The sequence below is a fragment of the Trichoderma asperellum genome, chromosome 1 (genome assembly GCF_020647865.1).
Source record: "Trichoderma asperellum chromosome 1, complete sequence".
In the NCBI taxonomy this organism is placed as follows: domain Eukaryota; kingdom Fungi; phylum Ascomycota; class Sordariomycetes; order Hypocreales; family Hypocreaceae; genus Trichoderma; species Trichoderma asperellum.
The window spans coordinates 3,429,778-3,450,807 of NC_089415.1; the positions used below are offsets into that span (position 1 = coordinate 3,429,778).

The window sequence follows — 21,030 nt, forward strand, 5'->3', positions numbered from 1 at the left end:
CTAGCTAGATCTCCAAAAATCCGCCCCCTCAGTGAATCGCCCCAATAAAAACTCTGCGAGATCGCTGCAGTCTGAGTAAGGATCCTCTACCAGGATTAGCGGGCACCGCAGCCTATGAGCATAAGTCCCTTTGGCTTATATCAGTTCGTCATAGGGCACTTGACCGCTTGCTATCCCCAGCCAAATGCAGGCGTAGTCACTCTTGCGTTCAGACATCTGGAACTCCATATTTTTTTTTTTTTTGGCGCTTCCCCAGTTCCCCGGGTGTGTCTTCATGGACAGGGGGGTTGAAGAAGCATTAGCGGCGGGACGGGTGCATCTGACCTCGACTTATTCAGCTACAAGCCCGCTGATGTCTTGCGATGGCGGCGGCGGGCTTACACACCGACAAAGGGCCTTGTTGTTTTCTCAGCTGCGAGTGCGGCGTTGAGCATTACAGCCGTGGGGGGAAACGCGGCTTTATAAATTCCCTTTTTGTATATATCCAATATAGATTTCGTCCTGCTGAGAAGTTTGTTTGTTCTTTTTCTACTTGCATGTTACTGCCTACAGGCGGGTACTGCCATCCTTGTCGGCTACGAGATTCCCGCCCACACTTACACGCAGCTACATTAGAGGAGACAAATACTAGTCGGATGCGACTCTACGCCCTTGCAGCTGTTTGTCTTGTATTACCTTTTCCCCCTCCGGTATATGGGGTTTGTTCTTTCAGGACGGCGGCTAGCAAGTTTCCCACTGACTGAACGTTCATTCTCCCCCCTTCTCAGCGCATGTTCTCCTCACCTTTTTTCTTAAGTGACTTAAAGTACCCAAGAGAAAAAGACCTTTTGCATATTCTTCGCTTGCTTTCTTGTTTAAAACAAGTTTAGAAAGAAACGAAACTTTTATACAATCTTCATTAGCACAACAGCCCGTCTCCAAATGGCTCGAGAGGGGCCCCAAGCCGGACCGGGTCCGGACTCGGAGACACACTCAAGTATAAGCCATATAGAAGATGAAGAAGAATGCATCCTCCCAACTCGGAACAACCAAAACCACATCAAATACAATGACAACGACACAACCCAACCCTTCACCGAGCGCTCCCCCCTCCTCCCTCGGCGCAACAGCACAGCTTCAGCCACTTCTTCCACCGCCGCAAAGTCCTTCATCTTCCTGGGCGAATCCTCCCCAACTCGCTTCTGGCTCATCTTCGCCCAGATCCTCGTCTCCCAGTTCATGGCCAGCTTTGACGGCACCCTCATGGCCTCATCCCACCCGGTCATCACGTCGCACTTCGGGGCCGCCAACTCGGCGTCCTGGCTATCCACCGCCTTCTTGCTCACGTCGACGGCGTTCCAGCCACTGCTGGGCAGGTTGTCTGACGCCATGGGCAGGAAACCCTTATTTATAGCCAGCCTGGGCGTCTTTACTGTTGCGACGATTGGGTGCGCCTTGGCGGGAAGTATCGAGAGTTTCATAGCAGCGAGAGCGCTTTGCGGACTTGGCGCTGGAGGGGTGGCCGCGCTGGGGAGTATCATTACGAGCGACCTGGTGCCGATAGAGTATGTCTCTCTTTCTTTTGTATTTTCTCTTTTGTTGATGTTGCGACACTTGCAGAAAATCCGTGAAAGCTGACTCTCCATCAGACGCCGAGGCACCTACCAATCCTATGTCACCATCAATTTCGGCGCCGGCTCTGCCCTCGGAGCTGCCCTCGGCGGCGCCATGGCCGAGGCGCTCGGCTGGCGATGGGAGTTTGGCGTCCAGGTCCCGCCGCTGCTCCTGTGCATGGCCATGTCTGCGGTCGTGATCCCAGATGATATCGGGCTGCAGGGCCCGCGGCGAGGCATCTTTGATGCGATGCGCCAGTTTGATTTCAAGGGTTCTGCATTGTTGACGGTGTCGACGACGACTGCAATCCTGGGATTGGTAAGTTTCGATTCTTCTTGCTCTTGAAAGCATTGTGAATGCAGACGGGCTAATTGAAATCCACTCACTCACTGTTCAGAGCTTCGGCGGCAACATCTATCCATGTATGCATCTCACCCCCCTTTTTTTCCAAACATTTGCCTCTTTTTGAATGCTCTCATCTAACTCATCTCATAGGGACTCATCCTGTTGTCATCACTGCTTTATCCGTCGCGGCCGTTGCCTTCCCATCCTTCCTCTGGTTTGAAACTCGCGTCCCCAAGCCCATCATGCCCGTCCATCTCATCCAAAAATCTCCTCGGGCGAACCTCATTTTTGCAAACTTCATCGCAGCTGTGCTCGCCAACGCCATTAGCTTCAACATGTAAGTGAAACACCCTTATCCCCATTCTTCTTCTTCTCAGATTGAAGACACACGCTTACTCTTCATCTCTAGCCCCTTATACTTCCAAGCCGTCCTCCTCTCTAGCGCCACCTCCTCCGGCCTCCGCCTCGTCATCCCCTCCGTCGTCGCGTCCATCATCGGCGCCTTCACCGGCTTCTCCATAACCTGGACCCGACGCCTCAAGTGGCCCGTCCTTGCCGGCACCGTCTGGTATGTCATTGGCAACCTCACCCTCTGCTTCCTCCGCCGCGGCATGCCGGAAATCGTCTACCTCCTCGCCCTCATCCCTCAGGCTATCGGACAGGGATTCCAGTTTCCGGGCACCTTCATAGCCATCCTTGCGTGCGGCGAGCAGGCCGAGCAGGCCGTCGTCTCGAGCACGCTTATTCTCTGGCGGTGCTTGGGTCTGGTGCTCGGCATTGCCCTGAGCAGCCTCGTCATCCAGAATGGGTTGGTTTACTACCTCAATGAATTCGTACGCGGCGAGGACAAGCTGGAAATCATCAGGCGTGTCAGAGCGTCCGTCGAGGCCGTCGCCGAGCTAGAAGAGCCGTACAGGGAACAAGTGATTCGTAGCTATGAGGCGTCGCTAAGACTGACCTTTATCCTCTGCACCTTGCTGGCTGCTGTTTCTGTATTTATTATTCTGCCCATTAAGACGCCGCGTTTAGCACCAGTAAAGCGCAAGTCTTGAAAAGTTCGATAGTGAGAAATGATACATATGATAGAGATATATAGGAAGACTGGAAATAGAAGAGTAGACAGATAGATATCCTAGGTACTCTTGCATGATAACGTCAGAACGCATATGTCGAATAAAAAACGCAGTAACTTGATGATTTCCTTTTATACAACAACCCCCTCATTTGATGCCCAGCCATTCGATTACCCCATGGTAGTAAATTCAATGCTTTGTCCCCTGATTAATGGTACCCGTTGACGTTCCCCGCTCGTAGAGCTTCTAGCTCTTCTTTGGCCTTTTGGTATTCCTCCTGTGCCTCTCTCTCTCTTCGACTAATGAAATTAACTTCGTCTCTCAGTGACGCCAGTCGACGGTTGATCGCTGTATCTTCGTTGATGGCCAGTGTCTTAAACCCGCTGAGAGCTACCTTTGCCTTATCCAAAGCATCTGCCGCATCCGATACCTTGTCTTTAAGCATCTTTTGCCGCTTCTGGTATCCGCCCAGATGTAGTGTGAGCTTCTTCTCGAGCTTTGCGTCCTCCTCTGCTGAAGTCATGATGGAATCTTGAACAGTCTGTTTGGTTGGTTAGTACCGATGTAGATTCAGTTGAGGGCTAAGATAAAAACTTACGTCAAAAGCAGCTCGCATAGCGGCATCTTGCTCATCATCATCATCGTTATAGCATCCTAGGCCCAGAAGCAAAGAGTCTCCGTTGGCCCTGCTTTCAAAGGCTGCTTGTATATCTTCAAAACTCGGTAGCGGTTTAGTCTCTGAGAGAATTCGAAGTCGAGCGTCAGCGAGGGAGCTGTCGTCTATCTGTGCCAAAGGCGAGGGTTTGCCCTTGACTTGAGAGCCGCTCAGGGGGAATTTAATAGCATCATTGGCCATCAGAGCAGCCGCTTCTGCCGCAATGAGTGCCGCAGCTGGATCATCGATCGCCTTCGCCCTCTTCAGCAGCTCTGTCAAGTCGACAACTACGGGTCGTGGAAGCCCTCGCTGCATTACCTGAGTCCGCCGTCGCCGTTCAAGCGCCTCTTCAGCCTCTCGCTTTTCACGCTCTCGTCGATCCCGGAGAGCAGCATCCTCTTCCATGGCATCATCAGTAGCCACAGTCTCCCTTTGGTCTTCTGGTATTTCAAACTCCCACTCAGTGTCTTTCGGCTTGGGCAGCGCAGCCAGTCCGGCACGCAGCTGATTCCGCATGGCCATCTCCCTGTTTCTAATATCTCGAGGGGTTGCGCCTGTCATTGACATTCCATCTTCTTGGTTGAGAGCAAATGTATCTCGTGGAGTCCGCATTGGTGTTTGGCCAGGCACAGTGCCGTTCGGCACGCCATTTCTCAAAGGCGTGGCTAGAGGATTGGGGGTCGCCATGACGTGTTTCCGGGGAGCAATGCCCTCAAATCCAGTTGAGCCGGCTCCCTGGTGAAGAGGGGTGTTCTCGCCACCCAGCAGAGCAGATTGGGTATCATTGAGAGCCCGAATGTTCCGGATTTCGTTGGCGATATGGTCCTCCTGTGCAGGTGCTCTGGGTGTTCGGATCGGCGCATTTGTATTGAGGGTCGAATACGAGTTCACGAATCCTCGCGTCGCATCGTTATCGCTTTCTCTAGCTAGTGAGTTGGCGGCTTCACCCATTTTGCCCATCTTTACAATCTCCTCCAGCTCGCCATCTCCCACTTGCGGTGCAGGCAAGTTCAGCGGACGGCGCTTGCTGCTCTGTTCGGCCTCTCGAATCCTCTGCATCTGGCCCGCCTTGATAGCAGCCTTTTGTGATTCTGAAATGCCTTCCTTGTCGTTCTTCCTCCTCTTGCGATCGTTATCCTCGTCGCCCTCGCCTTTGCGCTTACTGGCAAGCTGCTGTTTTCTCGGGTCGAATGCCGCACGCTGCAAATCATTTCGCACTTTCTCCTCCGAGGTGTCGTAGAATCCAGGGGCAGCCTTCCTTTCGAATGGGATGTCTGCATTGTAGTCCATTTCACCCTGTTTTCGCGTGGTAACCTTGATATTGATGCCGGCCGTTTTGAGCTCTCGCCGCTTTTGCAGAGTCGCAAGGCGACGAGACTCTTCCTGCTGGCGTTCTCGGGCCTTTCTCTTCGCCTTTTTACCCTGCGTGTTGGCCAGACGAGCACGAGCTTCGCTAAGCATCTCCTTTTCGTCCTCGTCGAGATCGATGGTATCCGGTCGAGCGGGCTTCGTCTCTGGATCCGGGTCAAGCTCACCCGGCCGCAGTCTCCTGACATCGTCGGCGCTTGGTGCCTGTGTCTCGCCCCCCTCTGGTCCGGTAAGGCCAAGGCCAGATGATTCACGCGCCTCAGCCTCGTCAAGCAGCTTCTGATATCGCTCGAGACATTGGTTCGCAGTTCGACCGACTATGGGGGCAATGGTACGCCATTGGGTGGGCATAATCTTGGCGAGATGCAGCAGCTTCTCATCCTCCTCCTTGCTCCACTCAATCTTCTTGATGCTCGGGTCCAGCCATTCGTTCCATCTGGCCTTGCACTGCTTGGGCGTCTTGCGCGCCAGCAGCGAGGACACGCGTGCCCACTGATTGAGGCCATACTTGGAGACGGACGCCTTGAGGATCTCGTCCTCGATGTTGGTCCAGACACCTCCCTTGACGACCGGCATTGTGGCGGCGGCGATGGAATTGGTGATGGTTGATGCGTGTCGGCTCGCTGGCTTGCTCCAGAAAATATGCCAGAGCCTTGCAGCCATATCGCGTTGCGTTTGGAGATTGCTGAGTCATCATGGCGCAGCTTTTAATTGGCGGCTCACCGGGGGCAGCGGCAGCGGCCACCGGGAGCTTCACCTTATGCCGGATTTGGCAACACAGGCGTATGGCTGCATGTCTGAGCTTAAAGAGGATGCATTGGAAGGGTTCCCCGATCATGCACTCTGTCAGGTCCATACGCATGAGGCATCAATGGATGTCGTTGTTTCGCCTAATTGGCGATTTCTTACTCTACATTTACAAATACAACTTGCATAGAGTGCCACGTAGAGCCTCTGGTTTCCTATCAGTGAGAAAATTATGGAGTACATTCCACCTACACTGAGCCTAACCGCAGTTATCATCGGCAAACCACCTGCAGTTGTCAAATGATTGGACCATGGGATAAGTTGAAACAAATAAAAAATCATGTCCCAGTCTCACTATTTATCCGGCCCAATCTACGCAACGGCCACAGCTCTGCCCAGCTCTTTCGATCTGCAGCTGGAAAAGTCTACTCTACGTTAAAGAGCCCAATAGCAATAGTTCAAAAGTCCACTGAAACCTAAACAGCAGTTAGCTTGCGGAGGCGGAGTTCGGACTCCGGCCAGCAAAAAGTCCGAATTACCAAGCACACAACCGGGCAGTTACGTCTGTCAAGCATCATCAAAACAGGCCCAGGCACCGCCAGATTCCAGCCCAGACGCGGCTAAACGGACGCGGTCGCAAAGTCTGTCAGTTCGTCCACAAGCGTATCGCTGGCCCCCGCCATTTTCCGTGGGATACAGTACCCGGATAGGCTGGATAGGCTGAGATAGGCTGGAGGCCGGGCACCATCTCTGCGCTTCCGTGCGTTGGTGTGGCTGGCTCGTTATCAAAAGAGCTCCGTCAGGCACGGCATTCGCAGCGGCCAGGCGTCATAGATTGGTTGGCCGACACCTGCAGATTGGCTGCGCTGGGCAACTAGCAGCAGCGACAGCTCCGTCGACGACGCGGTGGCCTGCGGGTATCTGGGGAATGAATCGCATTTCGAAGCAATCAGGCCAGGCCGCGCTGACACACTTTGCAGCTCGCATTGCGTCGCACAAGCAGAGGTGAAGCAGATATATGACGGCGTCATCTGTGCCAGCCGCCTAACTCCGTCAACACGGGGTCGGCACACTTAATAATAGCGTCAGACAGGACTTTTGGTAGTGCGCCATCCATCTATTGAAAGAATCCTGGTCGACCTTCCCCCCTGGGCCCCGGATTTTGGTTCCGAATCCACTCGAGGGCGTCCACGCGATTAGCCCGCACCTTGACGGCAGCTTGAGATTAGACTTGGCGGCTTGCTTTTGCTTTTTGGGCTTCTGTGAGCGCTCTCCACTTGCCAGCGATACCTTATCACTGCTCGAAGCCCATGCCCCAGTTTGCTGGGACTCGGCATGTATGTAAGCTCTTGCTCCAGACGAATCACTGTGTCGGGCTCGCTCATCTCGCTTCCTCTCTCCCCGAACCTTGTCTACCTCCCTCTCGTCGTCTTGTATACATATCTCTGTGATATTTATGCTCGTTCCCTCTGTCACGGAAAGTACCGAGTAGATTCGTCCCGGTGAGAAATGAGACTGAGTCGAGCTTTGCGCCGCTATCACAACCCCGAAAGCTACTCTATAGCTTTCCCAACTTGAGCCGAGCGCGTCTGCCATCAGCAACCCCCGTGTTGTTTTTCTGTCCTCGGACCAAGCTGCCTTGAATCGCATCAACTCAGTCGACATTTTATCGCAATTATTAGCCCCAGAACACGCATCGAAAACACAAAATGGCTGGGCCGAAGCGGAGAGGCGACGGACGGAGTCCAAGTCCGACAGTTCGCGAAATCGACGACCGCAACTCGGACTTTACAGAGACGTCTCAATTACTTGGCTCAAATGGATCTGGAGCAAGAAAAGACAGCTGGGACAACGATCTCGACTTTCAACATTTGCCCTGGTGGCGCAGGCCGTCTGTATGCTTTCCCTCGGTTTCGATGTGCGATTCGCAACACAAGTTCTAACAAGCATTTGCAGGTATTCTGGCTTCTCGGTCCTTACGCCGTCTTCACCCTTGCTTTTGGAGGCATCATCGTTCCCAAGCTCAATCTGTAAGCAATAGTCGAGTCATGCTGTCAACTGCTTGCAGATCGCTAATAATTCTTGGCCGATGATGCAGAATTCTAGATCTCGTCTGCAAGCAATACTTTGCTGATGAACAGCTTGCTGACCCCCATTTCACCTACAAGCCCATTGTACTGGGGTCCGACAACCCACAATGCAACATTCCAGCCGTTCAACGAAACGTCGCTGAATTCATGCTGACCTTGAACCTCGTCATCGGCGGCCTGAGTGCCATCGTCGCTCCAAAACTGGGCCATCTCTCTGATCGATATGGCCGACGAAAATTGATGGCTCTTGCATCCTGCGGTGGTGTTTTGAGTGAGATTGTCACTATCCTCTGCGCCAAATACCCTCAGACGTTCAACTACCGGTGGATGATTCTCGGTGCTGTCTTCGATGGCATTACAGGCTCTTTCACCGCCGGCAGCATCCTCAGTCAGTCATACACGAGCGACTGCACTCCTCCGTCCAAGAGGGCCGTGTCCATTGGTTATATCCATGCTTGCCTCTTCACCGGCCTTGCTCTGGGTCCTCTTATGGCCGGCTATTTCGTCAAGTGGACCGGAACGCTCATTTCAATCTTCTATGTTGCTCTTGGCTGCCACACATTCTTCATCCTCTTCGTCCGCTTTATCTTGCCAGAGTCTCTTTCAAAGCGAAGGCAGATGCTAGCTCGCGAGAAATTGGCCAGATCTGAAGCTGAGCAAGATGGTAGCGAGGGCTCCTCATCTCGCCTCCTTCACAACCCCTTTGCGACTTTCAAGATTCTGTGGCCAACTGGCCCTGGAACTTCTTCAAGGCTCCGAATCAACTTGGTCGCACTGGCCATCGCCGACACCATCATCATGGGATCCATGATGGCTGTGGGTAACGTACTGATGCTCTACAGCGAATACATGTTCAACTGGGGCAATTTTGAGACGTCTCGTTTCATTTCCTCCTTGTCCATGATTCGTGTCTTTGTGCTGATGGTCATCTTCCCCATTATCAACTACGTCTTCCGCATCCGACCAGCAGCCCGGCGGCGACGAGAGTCTGGGCAACCTCACATAGAAGCAAACTCTGGAGCGGACAATCTAGACGTTTGGGTGCTCAGATTCGCTTTGACTTCGGATTTGCTGGGATGCATTGGATACATCTTCGCTCGAAATCAACACCTCTTTTTCGCCAGCGGAATGGTCACCGCCCTTGGGGGCCTTGGAAGCGCCACTGTTCAAGCAGCCGTCACTAAGCATGTCCCCGCGTCGCGTATTGGGCAGGTCCTTGGCGCTGTTGGTTTCATGCAGGCGCTCTCACGAGTCATTGGGCCCGTTTTATTCAACGGCTTATATGCGATGACAGTAGGCGTGTTCCCACAAGCCATCTTTGTGCTCCTTGGTGGACTCTTCAGCATCGGTCTGACATGTGCTTTTATCTTGAGACCTCATAGTATGTATCTCCAAATTAACGTTTGCGGCCTTTTATATGCTAACAAAAGTGTTAAAGTCCACTGGGAAGATGTTGGAGAGGAACAGTTTGAGCAGCCACCAAACCGCTCCTCGGCGCGTCTTGACGCCGGCGCCGCCCTTCTTTCAGCAAACGAAGACTCGAATTTTATTTAGATGCAGAGGAGCCTGGCGGTGCACTTTTGGAGAGCGGTTTGTCTTTGAGCGTTTGTTCTTTAGCGGTTTGCGGCGTAGTGATATGTGGAGATGATTTCTTTCGACAAGTGGCAAGAACGATGAGAAGAATAATCCAAAAGCGATTAGACATATTGATGAAGTTTTGTTCTCAACGGTAAGAGTAATAACGAGCGGTTGCTGCAGTCTTGAGAGGAGAGATTTGTGATACGATATGTAATGTTAGAATATCCGATAGAAGATACCAAATAAATTGTACGATGTAGCTGTATTTCATTTGAGTCTTATAAACTACAGGCAAAGCTCATTTATAAGACATTTACGGAGTCACTAAACTAGTTTATAGCTGCTTTCACAAGCTGGGGAAACGAAGCCTCTCTCATCAGCCATTGAGCGTTCGATCCCAGCGAGCCGAGACCTGCTCCACACCACAAGAGGCTAATCAATCTGAGAGGCGCATCGACGACACGGCCCCGCTCTGCCAAACAAAACAATCTTAAATCTCACAATCTCACGCTCACATCTCACTCTTACATGAAAAAAAAACCGAAGCCATTAATTATATGTACCTTGGCTTGATTCTCTTTTCTTACTCATGAGTCTAGTTTTCCAAAATCTAGCTCATCGATCGGGTTAGTTTAAATGCCGAGGAAATAATGCATACGTTGCCCCCCATTTTCTCACTCAACGTTTGCTGACTAGTGAGAAATTTACACAACTCGGACAGTTACAGCTTCGAATAGATTGTTATTGTTCCGGACGAGCCAACTTGTTAAGCAGCGTTGGTCAGATCATTCTGTTACAACTCCTAAACTAGGTAGTTTTGAAAGGCCGTCTTTTGCGAGAGGCATCATGACTTCAACCAACACCGACGGCATGGATATCAAGTTTGGGCCATTTGAGGTCACCAAGCAGGTATGAGAACAATCCAGCCTTGAACGACATATACGTCATTTTCAATAGCAGAAAGGAAAAGCGCAATTTGAGTGTGAGCACAGCTCATTTTTTTTTTTAATACTCTAGGTCTTTCTCACAACTCCCCATTCTTACGGCCTGGTCAACCTCAAGCCCCTCCTCCCGGGCCACATCCTCATCTGCCCCCTCAAGCCGCACCGCCGCCTCCTGGATCTCTCCCCCGCCGAAACAACAGATCTTTTCACCACCGTGCAGCTCGCGCAGAAGCTCCTCGCGAAGCTCTACTTCCCCAACCCCTCGGACCTCACATCCGGCAGCTTCACTGTCGCGCTTCAGGACGGCATTGACGCGGGACAGACGATCCCGCACGTGCACGTCCACATCATCCCTCGCATGAAGGGCGACATGGGCGAGACTGCCGATGAGATCTACGTGAAGTTGTCCAGCGAGGAGGCGAATGTAGGAGGGGCCTTGTGGGATCGTGAACATGGGAGGCCACAGCCGGCGGGGAGGATGCCTAGCATTGAGGACGCGGAGCGCAACATGCGGACGATGGAGCAGATGGTGGAAGAGGCGGAGAAGTATAAGGCTGTGCTGGGAGAAATGGGTGTCGGCAGCGCTAAGGCAGGTGAGCGACTGTGAGGAGATGTTTGACAAGGAGGTTTTGTGAAACTACATGTTCCATCTGCATGGGCGGCAAAGCTATAGTAGTAGTATGGGTGGCTATTCAGTGAAGCTGATAAAGAGACATGTTAATAAACAGCGAGTTGTGTGTCAGATGTGTAATAAGAGCATAATTGTCCGGAGAGTCGTGCTACGACAGTATCAGTATATCAATGAAGAGCATAGGACTTAGCCAATCTCATTGGAGATGAATCGTTATCTTCTTCAGTATTAGCTGAGAACTGTTATGCCTTGCTCGCTCGGGGCCGCGCATTCTTTTTAGGACAATACAAGTCCCTGGATAGATTCCTATCATGTAATACGGTTTAAAAAGGCTATCTGCGATTGGACAAGCAAGAGTGCTAAATGGCGGCTGTGTGCTGTTACAATTGAAACTCCCGTTGTAGCCAAATTATGCTGAATGCAACACAGAGTTGCAAGATCACCATTCGTACTGCAGTCGGAATAGCCGAAGTTGATTCGCGCCCCGAGACCGGCGAGGCAATAGTCGGCACCCGAGTCCGCTCACAACCGAAGAGAGAAAACATCAAAATTGTAGATCGTGAGTTATATAAAAAGACGAGTTGCTCATGGTCGCCATTGATTCAAGCAAGTATCAGAAGCCTAGCGGCCGCGCGTCATTAATATCTATTGTGTCAGAAATGCAGCCACTCTTCGCCAATGAGGGACTGGCTGCTCATTATCAGTTTCGGTTCGATTTTCAGTCTATCGTGTTGGCTAAAGATGCTCCACCCAGTGTGGCCCAGTCCTCGGGAACTAGAGGAATTCTTTGTCTAGCGCTTCCTGGATAGCTGCATACAACATGCAGTCGTTCTCCACCTTCAAAGATTCTTTTTCCTTGTTTGGCGCTCAGGCCACCAGAAGATAAATAGAGTGGAGGGGGTGTGAGGCCCTGAGGGTCCGGCACTGCGCCAGCGCGTGGGTGTTCACACGCCAAGATCAAGGTCGTCGGAGGAGCGTCCCGGGTCGGGCGTTTGACGGTCTGTCTGCTCGTCGGCTATGCGACACCCGCTAGAAACGACCTTGGCAAGTGCCTCACGGGAAGCTGGTCATGAGGCTGCCAGACTAGATGAATCTCAGCACAATTAGACACAGGCTATCCATTGGCTGTTTCCGGGGTAGAACTCGACCAGACCGCCAGTTTGCTCCTCACGCTGCGATTCGAGACACATTCCAGGCCCCCCCCCCCAAGGTGAGCAGCGGGGAAGAGGGAAGGGAGAACAGAAGAGAGATTGAGGAGGGGCACGAGGCGGGGGACATGCTCCGGCGATTTGTTGGCGCAGATCCGGATGCTCATGGGCCAAAGCCGGTGCCTGTTTCTTGCTGGTCTTGCATCTCTTCTTGTCATTTCTACTAGATTCGATGCTCTACAGCTCACTCGACTTCGCCCAGTGACGGTTATACCACCGGCAGCCACAGCCGTCATTCCATGTCGGTTCAAATTTGCCTTTAGGACCGGTCGAACAGCTGCAGATCCAAGGTTAGTGCGGGAAAGCCGCATAAGCTGATTAAATTGGAGTTGGAGGCTGGTGGGAGTAAAAGTGTGTAGCGTGACCGTGCAAATACTGGCACCACGGCTCAAGACCTACCTATCTCGCAGGTTGTGATATTTAGTAATGACAACTCACGCCGTCCGCACCTATATGAGGATACCCTAGGGAACGGAACCGAGCTGCCTAGGTTCTAGTAGAATCCATATGCATGCTAGTACGAGCATGCAATTGATCCCCCATCTTCGCTCGGCTGCTGTCAATCTTATGTCGCATGGGAGGCTTGTCCGGCATGCATCCGAGGCGACTCATCGCTCCCTCGGCCCTTTGAGCGCGAGCCGCATGAAGATGTCAAAAAGGCAGCGTGGCATTTCGAGGGCGAGGCTCATTCGTACAAGCATGCGAATGGCATGGCTTGACTTATTTCTGACAATGGTGTCCGTCACCACGCCAGAATCTTGGTCATAGTGCCTATCGTCATTGCATTGTCATGCGATCATTTGTATCTCATCGCGAAGCCATGACGGCGAAAGAGTCGCCGCAGTCGAGGTAAAACACAATCATCCTTCCATCTCGACGGCTGAAGCAGCAACACCGTCAGCATAATCACGCACAGCATATGAAACCATGATGGATATTCCCAGCGCTTGAAATCGCGGGTGAAGGCGTCGGCTCGTCGGCGTCGCAGACAATCGTGCAGCGCATGCAAAGGTTGTCTAGGCTTTGCCGTCTTGGGTGGAGCGCCGCGAAGCAGGGAAAATTCTACCTGCCAATTGCCAAGCCCAATTGGCCGCGTGTTTGCGATAGATGCATATACTGTGTAGTGGCCACCGAGCCTGCACCCCACATCAAACTCCTGGTTCGGAGCGGGAAACGAGGTTGACAACTGCCAGGCAGCGATAAGCCAATGGCAGGGCATGTGATGTCTGGATCCGAGCGCAACACGAGACTAACAAGCCGCCTCTATCGCAAGAGGAGAGACCACCCACCAGGTGAGCTAGAGTTGCTAGAGTTGCTAGTCTGGGAGTTGATCGGCTCTTCCCTAACTCTGCCCCCCCCCGTCGAATAGTTTTTTTTTTTTTTCTTCTTGCGTGGGTAGTACCAGCCGGCACTGATTCGCGGTTCGGGGATTGGGAGACGGACAGAGAGCAGAAACCGACTATTTGCATCAACATCACGGAGCGTGCGGACGAGCGTCTTTCGTCTTCCCCGGATGTGGCGTCTTCCCGGGAACAATGGATGGCGACATAGCAGATGTGCATGGCTGCGCGGCGTCTTTGATGCTGCTAGAACCAGATTTTGCCACTGAAAGCAGCCGCCGTTGCAAACACAACAATGCAAGACAGTTGAAGCAGCGCGAGACATATCGCGAACAAAAAACCGCCAATAGCAAGACCCCCGGGGTGCGACGCTTGCGGCTGCTGCCAGAGGCTAAAATACTCGAGGTGCCTAGCGTGTGGCTCGTGCGGCCTCGCTTGCTGCATACTGCCGCGGCTCTGCATGCAGTCCTTGTCTCAACCCCCACATGCCACACGCAGCCACACGCTTTACATGCATGTCTCTCTTACCGATGCATTCAGATCCACCAGCTGCCACCGTCTTGGGCACTGTATCTTACTGTGCGCTCCCACCTTCGCAGACGCCACTCCTTGAAATAGGCCTGCTCCCACCAGATTTCTCTCGCCTTCTGCGAAATCTTTTTCAACAACATCTTCCATCAGCTCAGGTTGTCCGTCTCTTAGAAACTTGTTGCTTCGTTCTTGCCACCTTGTGTGCGGGGCTTAGCAACACCATACTTTGAACGCATCAGCATAAGCCTCACCCACCGCGCCTACTTATACTGTATCTCTCCTTTCGCCTCTGCGCTCAACTCAACTCGCAACTCCTCTGCCCTTCACGACTCGCGCAACCAACCGCCTCTTGAGAGAGAAACTCGAGCCTCTCTATACGCACACCAACACACGCACTTTTCCAAATCTGTGCCTGTGTCTGTTGTCGTAAGCTCATACCAAACAGAGAAGACATGAACCTAACAAAGCAGGCACGTCTTCGCAACCCAGACGATTTCCCGACCCTTCAACTCTTCCTCCTCGGTAAGTCTATTTCGTCATCTAAAGAAGAAGGATAGGAAACATTAAAGCTAATGCCTGCGCAGCTATTGTTCGCCTTGCCGAGCCAATCGCTCTCACTTCCATCTTTCCTTATGCCTGGGCTCTTGTCAAGAGATTCAAGATTGGAAACGAGCAAGATGCCTCCTTCTACTCAGGCCTCCTCATCTCATCCTTCTCTCTCGCCGAGGCCCTGATGGGCATGTATTGGGGCGGCTTGTCTGATCGCATCGGCCGCAAGCCCGTCCTAATCCTCGGCTGTGTGGGAACCATGTTCAGCATGATCATGGTGGGATTCGCCTCCAACATTTGGATCGCCTTGGCCGGCCGCGCAATAGGAGGTCTCCTCAACGGCAACATTGGCGTCATCCAGACCATGGTCGGTGAGCTTGTCACAAAACCTGAGCATGAACGTAAGTATTCTGTTCCAAATACCTATTTGTGTTAACGCTACTGAACAATGCATGCTAACGTTTGTTACCAGCGCGCGCTTTCTCCGTTATGCCTTTTGTGTGGAGTATTGGAACCATCGTGGGCCCTTGTATTGGCGGAACCTTTGCTGATCCCCACGAGTCCTGGCCCAATGCTTTCCCCAAAGGCTCTTTGTTCGAGCGATACCCCTACCTCCTGCCCAACCTCGTCTGCGCTGCTCTCTTGTTCATCAGTATCGTCATGGGATTCTTCCTCCTTGAAGAAACTCACCCTGACATGCAACCTCGAATTCTACTTCCCGCAGATACCTACGTCTCAGAAGAGACCCCACTGCTGGAGACTTCGGACGCGATAAAGCGGCCAGCGGTGGACCTTCGCGCGGAGACCTATGGAACTATTCGAGACAGCAGCAGCAGCAGCAGCGATGAGTGTCCGGAGCGTAGCTCGAACGAGATATCTACGGAAAAGACGAAGCCCGCCAATATTTGGAACAAGCGCATCGTCGGCTTCATCCTGTCTCTGTGCATCTTCACCTACCACTCAATGACCTACGATCACCTCATGCCAATCTTCTTTGAAGATGAGCGTGTTTCGGTAAATACTCTCTCCAAACTTGGTGCTTCTTCACCCTTCTACTCTCCTGGTGGCTTGGGCCTTTCCCTTCGTGATGTGGGTATGATCATGGCCGTCAATGGAGTCATCGCTCTATTTGTCCAGGCCGTCATCTTCCCTTTGGCAGCCGAAAGGTTCGGTGTATTCCGACTTTTCCTTGTCGTCACGGTTCTACACCCCATCATTTATGCCATTGTCCCAATGCTGCTCTTTGTCCCCGAATCCTTACTCTTCCCCGCCATCTACCTATGCCTTGCTGTACGCAACGTCCTCTCCATCACACTCTACCCACTCCTCCTTATCCTAATCAAGGGAGCTACCCCTTCTGCGAGTGCCTTGGGCAAAGTCAACGGCTTAGCCGCCAGCGCTGGCGCTGCTTGCCGTATGATTGCGCCACCAATCGCAGGCTATCTCTACACGTTGGGCAGCCAAATCGACTGCACTGCGTTGTCATGGTACGCCAGTTCTCTGGTCGCCATTGTCGGCGCTATTCACTGCTTCACCGTTCCCCGCGATCGCGATTACCCGCGATCAAAGGAGGATGCTGAGCAACAAAATCTCCCCGCCGCGCCCGCTGAAGTTTCAGTCGAGGACGTGGAGTGAATAACAATCATAAAATGATTTATAAGTAAAGAACAAAAGAACAGACAAAAAGTCTCTACAAACGGCATCCTCGTGGTAGGAGCCGTTGCATTTCTGATGAAACGCCATCTGCAAGTCGCAGTGGTGAATAAGTTGATTTTGATAAACAGGTTTTACGCACGAATTAAACGGCGCTTTTTTTACGGGGACGAGGCAAAGGTGGCTATATACCCAATGGCGCATGTTTAATATTAGCTGGTGGTGGATTTGAGTGCGACGCTTTGGGAGAACGAACATACAGACGATATCATCCAAGAAAGCGCACATGTCCGTATTTGTATCTACATCTGAAAAGGGTTGCATTTGTTGGCGTTTTGGGGGTGGCACGGAAAAGTGTATTTTTATACCATACTTATTTCTCTCTTCTGTCCTCAAAAAATGAAGGGGACTAGATAGTTTTAGAGACTAGAAAAAAGATAGCAATAATAGTGCTGGTTGCAAATCAAAACTGTTTGCTCATTGAAGTGATTTCGGCTTCTTGGTAGCACAGATGCCACTTGGGCCTATGAGATCGGAGATTGCTGCCAAAAAATGATGGCGGAAAGAAAATGGAAATAAAATGAGATGTGAACTTTCAAAAAAGGAGGTCGGATGATGACCTTTGAAAATAGTTCCAAATGTGTTTGCTCTTGCAAACAATATGGAAGATTTTCTGGTCTGTTACCCGCGCACATCTCAAGTCTTTCTGTAGGTAGTTAAAGTGCTAGGCCGCTAGTATTGGGTACTAAGAAGATCAAGCGTCCAAGACGGACAAAATTTTGTCTTCGTCATATTCAAGATTGCCCCACTCTAAATAAAGCTCTTCGGGCTGTGTGTCTCTTACAGCAACAGCGCAGAAAATCAGAGACAAGAAATATACCTGTACTCTACTTTCTTATTACACACGCAGTATATCCAACTGTAATCCAAGAGCGGCGCATATCCGTGCGCCACCGTCTCCAAAAGCGATGAGTATAGACCAGCTCGCAGACCAGGTTGAGCAGGCCATGAGCCTTGCCCAGCAAAATCCATCTGATGCGACTGCACCAAGCCTTCCGCCGGCGCTGGCCATCGCCAAGAACAAATCTGTGGACGAGATCCTGGCAGATCTGAACAAGTCGCCGCTGTTTATGACGGAGATGGAGGATAATGACGATATCGCTGCGTTGCAAGCACTGGCATATGAAGGCACGCCGCTGGAGAATGCGACGGACTTCAAGGAGCGTGGAAACGAGTGCTTCAAAGCGAGGGGCTATAGAGACGCAGAGCAGTTTTACGGAAAGGGAATTTCCATTCTATTCGTCGAGGAGAGAAAAAGGGCAAAGGGAGAGGTCACCAAGAATCCTGAGACTGGAGAGCCGGACTCTGAGGAGGAGATCAAGCAGCAGAAGGAGACGCTCGAGGCCATGTACATGAACCGTGCGGCGTGCCATCTGGAGATGCAAAACTACCGCAGCTGCTGGACGGACTGTGCGGCGGCGCTGCGGCTCAACCCGCGGAACGTCAAGGCGTATTATCGCAGCGGAAAGGCGCTGCTGGCGGTGGATCGCATAGAGGAGGCCGACGACGTGTGTGCCAGAGGTCTGGCAATAGAGCCGGAGAACAAAGCCCTGAGGACTGTCGCCGACGGCATCATTAAGCGCGCGAAGACGCTGGACGAGCTGAAGCGCAAGGCCGCAGAAAGGGAGGCGAAGAAGCAGCGACGGGCACTGCTCTTGAAGACGGCCCTCGTGGCGAGGGGTATCAAGACGCGGAAGACGGAACAGCCACCTGAGATGGAAGACGCAAAGATAACTCTGTTGCCGGATGAGGATGATCCTTCGTCCGAGTTGGCCTTTCCAACGGTTCTGCTCTATCCCCTACATCTGGAATCTGATTTCATCAAGGCCTTTCAGGAGACGCATACGCTGGAGGACCATCTCGGATATATTCTTCCCCTGCCGTGGGATAAAGAGGGGGCGTATACGCTCGCTGGGGTGACGTGTTACGTGGAGACAAAGGAGGGTGGCTTGATCAAGATGGGCAAGAGAGTGCCTTTGTTGAAGGTGTTGGCCGGAGGGAAAGTAGAGGTTGTGGATGAGGTGGTGAGGATATTTGTTGTGCCGACTTCGAAGGCGGATGGATGGGTAAAGGAGTTTAAGGAGAAGAGAGCGGCGGAGAAGGGAGAGAGGAGCTGAAGAAAACGAAAAGTTACGACATAGACACGCGATTTGGAAGGAAAAGAAAAATTCTGTATTCAAGGAAAAAGAAGAGGGAAATTCAATCAATTAGATGCCATCTAGAAGAGGTGAAGACCTCGACATGACCTATTAGGAAATAAAGCAAAGCGGCCTAAATAACTATCGTACACGATTGGTCAATCACAAAGAAGCCAAAAATTGCGTTAATCGGTGCAAAATCCAAATCAACGAGCCCAAAATACAACAATAGCATAGCTTTGCCACTTCGAAAGAACGAGAGTTTTAACAATTACACGGTGTTTCCGAACAAAGAGAACCATATTCGGCAGTTTTGGTGAATTCCCAGAATCCAAATATCCAAAAGGAAAGATGAGCAGAAGTACCAGCATCTCTGCAAAAGATGACCCCCCAAAAAATATCACAGTCTGATTTGCAGATGCCAGCCCAATGGGGTATCTCAAAAAGCAATTAGCTATTATTATGCAGACAAACAGATCGAAGATAGAAGGGGAAAAAATGAGAGAAAATAGGGGTAGAAAACAATATTCAACTCCGTCATAAGTAGTCCGATACCATCCAGCTGTTAAAATGAAAGAGCCTTTGGTCGCTTCCTTTGGTGATGTCGCTCGGGACAGTCGTTGTCTGGCATTTCTACAGCCGGTGAAGAAGGAGATGCCGTGTCTCGAACATCTGTGGCCAGGCTCAGTAGCACCGCAGCTACCCCCAAGTGCTCCAGCTCTTGCTGTGACTCCTCTCCTCGACGTCCTTCCATGTGCAAAATGGGCGGGTGCGTCGTGCTCGATTCGTCAAAGGCTCTTTTACGCCGTTTGAATCTCCAATTACCCTCGGAAACGTCCGCTTCTGTTCGTGATGGGCTGGATATGCTGGCCTTCTCCTTCTGGCAAAGATTCTGGCTCGGGGCAGATTGATTTGGAAGAGCGCTGCGGCTTGTTCCTAGCAAGACCTTGTTGGATTCGCGGTTGTCACACACTATCTTCGGGGCTGGAGCTTTCATCATGCGGCCTTTGGTGGCTGATCCATTGACTGGAGTCCAGGCAGAACGGGGTTGCGACGGTAATATGGGCACAAGTGTAGTTTGGCTCTCCCGTTTGCGACGCAATGCATAGCTTTCGACGGCCCGATGAGAGCTGCTTATTTCACCGACAGCCTTTATAAGCCCACCATCTTTCCCCTGACGATATTTCTCAACCTCTTCAGTTGCTTTGAGTATGATTTGCTGGCTGATCACCATGGTTTTGCAGTGAGTAGCGTTAGGGGGAGCTGGAGCACATTCGGAGGGAAACGAAGGGCCAAAGAGGGGAATCAGTGCGCCTGCGATACTATGGCAGAAAGTCGCACATATCGCTTTAGCACACCGGTAAGGCATCCAATATCCTACAGAGATGTCAGTAAGCCCAAAAAAAAAAAAAAAAAAATTGCGATATGGAATGCTCAAGGGCTCACCTTGGGCTGATACGGCGCCGCCAGTAATGCTAGGCGATATTTCTCTCAAGCCTGGGTTTTGACTCAACATTTGTGCCGGCATGGTCTGCTTATAATTAGAAAAGCATCTAGGATATTGGCTCAAACGGCGATCAACACCGCAGTTCAGGGCCTTGCCTTTGTATACTCCAAGCATTTGAAGAATGGAGTCATGTGAACAAGACCAACGTTGTAATCCCACATGACAGTATAGTACTTTTCCTTGCCTGGTAAACGGAATTCGTATTTGAAAACTGTGCCAATTTAACTTCAGTCTCATTCCAAGTACAGCTAATCTTCCATCTCCTCGGAGCGGCCCTCTTACCTTCAATGCTTTCTCTTCCAGTCTTCTCGAAGAAGTCCTTTTTTGCACTGTTGTAGGGAATATGTTGGCAGCTCTGCCATATCTTTCCAAAAGGACTAACGCAAAACCGGCATATCTCTTGATATGATAATTGGTCGATTTCTTCGAAAGGTGCAAAGTTGATCGATCCCCGGGGTTTCGACCTGGTCATGCTGACGCTTTCCATTGACTTGTTTTTCGGGGAAGGCGATACACCGGTGGTTTGTAAAACTTCTTTTTGTAGTAACGCAGAAGACTTTGTCAATACTAGATCAGATTGCCGAAAGCTTGTAACAAAATGGCCAGGTGAGGCAGGGTTCAAGAGAGCTTGCAGAGATAGCATTCTCTTCCCAGTATCTGTAGGCATCATGCAATCTAGTCGGCATGCAGGAAGAACCCTACCATGTGTTCTGTGAGCTACGCACATAAGATAAAGGCGAAAAAAGCAAGCGTAGTCTTGGCTTTGTGACTGAAAAAGAGGATGCAAGTCTTTCATATAGTTTTCACGAGAATTCACCAACGGCACGAAAGACAACCAAACGCAGCACTAAGATTTCTCGCATCCTAGGCTCCCAGAACAGGCAAACAAAACGAGAAGAGAAATGTTTCTAAAGTATCGTCTGTCCAGACAGGGGATCTCGGGGTGCTTGTTTCTTGAATAGGGGGTCACAGATCCAGAGCACAGAAAGGCCGCAGGGATCGATACGTTGAACTATCAGC

The 21,030-nt window shown here is 51.4% G+C and overlaps 7 protein-coding genes across 7 annotated transcripts; 5 read left to right on the forward strand and 2 right to left on the reverse strand.

The window, feature by feature from the left end:
* The first annotated feature begins 761 nt into the window (after positions 1-761).
* Positions 762-3,123, forward strand: TrAFT101_001077 (uncharacterized protein). The gene is made up of 5 exons (XM_024899230.2): positions 762-1,544; positions 1,629-1,911; positions 1,991-2,015; positions 2,089-2,275; positions 2,348-3,123. The coding sequence occupies exons 1-5, from the start codon at positions 922-924 to the stop codon at positions 2,988-2,990; spliced, it is 1,761 nt and encodes a 586-aa protein (XP_024765319.2). The 5' UTR covers positions 762-921; the 3' UTR covers positions 2,991-3,123.
* Positions 1,065-5,647, reverse strand: CEF1 (Pre-mRNA-splicing factor cef1). The gene is made up of 4 exons (XM_024909430.2): positions 3,610-5,647; positions 2,335-3,552; positions 1,980-2,244; positions 1,065-1,902 (listed from the first exon to the last, which is right to left on the reverse strand). The coding sequence occupies exons 1-2, from the start codon at positions 5,608-5,610 to the stop codon at positions 3,220-3,222; spliced, it is 2,334 nt and encodes a 777-aa protein (XP_024765320.1). The 5' UTR covers positions 5,611-5,647; the 3' UTR covers positions 1,065-1,902; positions 1,980-2,244; positions 2,335-3,219.
* A 714-nt stretch (positions 5,648-6,361) lies between these two features.
* On the forward strand, positions 6,362-9,735 carry TrAFT101_001079 (uncharacterized protein). The gene is made up of 4 exons (XM_024899156.2): positions 6,362-7,676; positions 7,738-7,811; positions 7,880-9,252; positions 9,310-9,735. The coding sequence occupies exons 1-4, from the start codon at positions 7,491-7,493 to the stop codon at positions 9,423-9,425; spliced, it is 1,749 nt and encodes a 582-aa protein (XP_024765323.1). The 5' UTR covers positions 6,362-7,490; the 3' UTR covers positions 9,426-9,735.
* A 219-nt stretch (positions 9,736-9,954) lies between these two features.
* On the forward strand, positions 9,955-11,105 carry TrAFT101_001080 (uncharacterized protein). Its single transcript, XM_024907518.2, has 3 exons — positions 9,955-10,075; positions 10,171-10,358; positions 10,467-11,105. Exons 1-3 carry the CDS (start codon positions 10,039-10,041, stop codon positions 10,998-11,000), a joined length of 759 nt encoding a protein of 252 aa, XP_024765324.2. The 5' UTR covers positions 9,955-10,038; the 3' UTR covers positions 11,001-11,105.
* A 3,145-nt stretch (positions 11,106-14,250) lies between these two features.
* On the forward strand, positions 14,251-16,723 carry TrAFT101_001081 (uncharacterized protein). The gene is made up of 3 exons (XM_024910892.2): positions 14,251-14,625; positions 14,688-15,053; positions 15,125-16,723. The coding sequence occupies exons 1-3, from the start codon at positions 14,556-14,558 to the stop codon at positions 16,285-16,287; spliced, it is 1,599 nt and encodes a 532-aa protein (XP_024765325.2). The 5' UTR covers positions 14,251-14,555; the 3' UTR covers positions 16,288-16,723.
* A 397-nt stretch (positions 16,724-17,120) lies between these two features.
* TrAFT101_001082 (uncharacterized protein) lies at positions 17,121-18,482 on the forward strand (the record flags this gene model as incomplete). The annotated part of the gene is made up of 1 exon (XM_024907519.2): positions 17,121-18,482. Exon 1 carries the CDS (start codon positions 17,274-17,276, stop codon positions 18,480-18,482), a length of 1,209 nt encoding a protein of 402 aa, XP_024765326.2. The 5' UTR covers positions 17,121-17,273.
* Positions 18,483-19,068: 586 nt separating this feature from the next.
* Positions 19,069-20,031, reverse strand: TrAFT101_001083 (uncharacterized protein; the record flags this gene model as incomplete). Its single annotated transcript, XM_024909431.2, has 2 exons — positions 19,069-19,880; positions 19,950-20,031. The coding sequence occupies 2 exons, from the start codon at positions 20,029-20,031 to the stop codon at positions 19,069-19,071; spliced, it is 894 nt and encodes a 297-aa protein (XP_024765327.2).
* Positions 20,032-21,030: the final 999 nt, after the last annotated feature.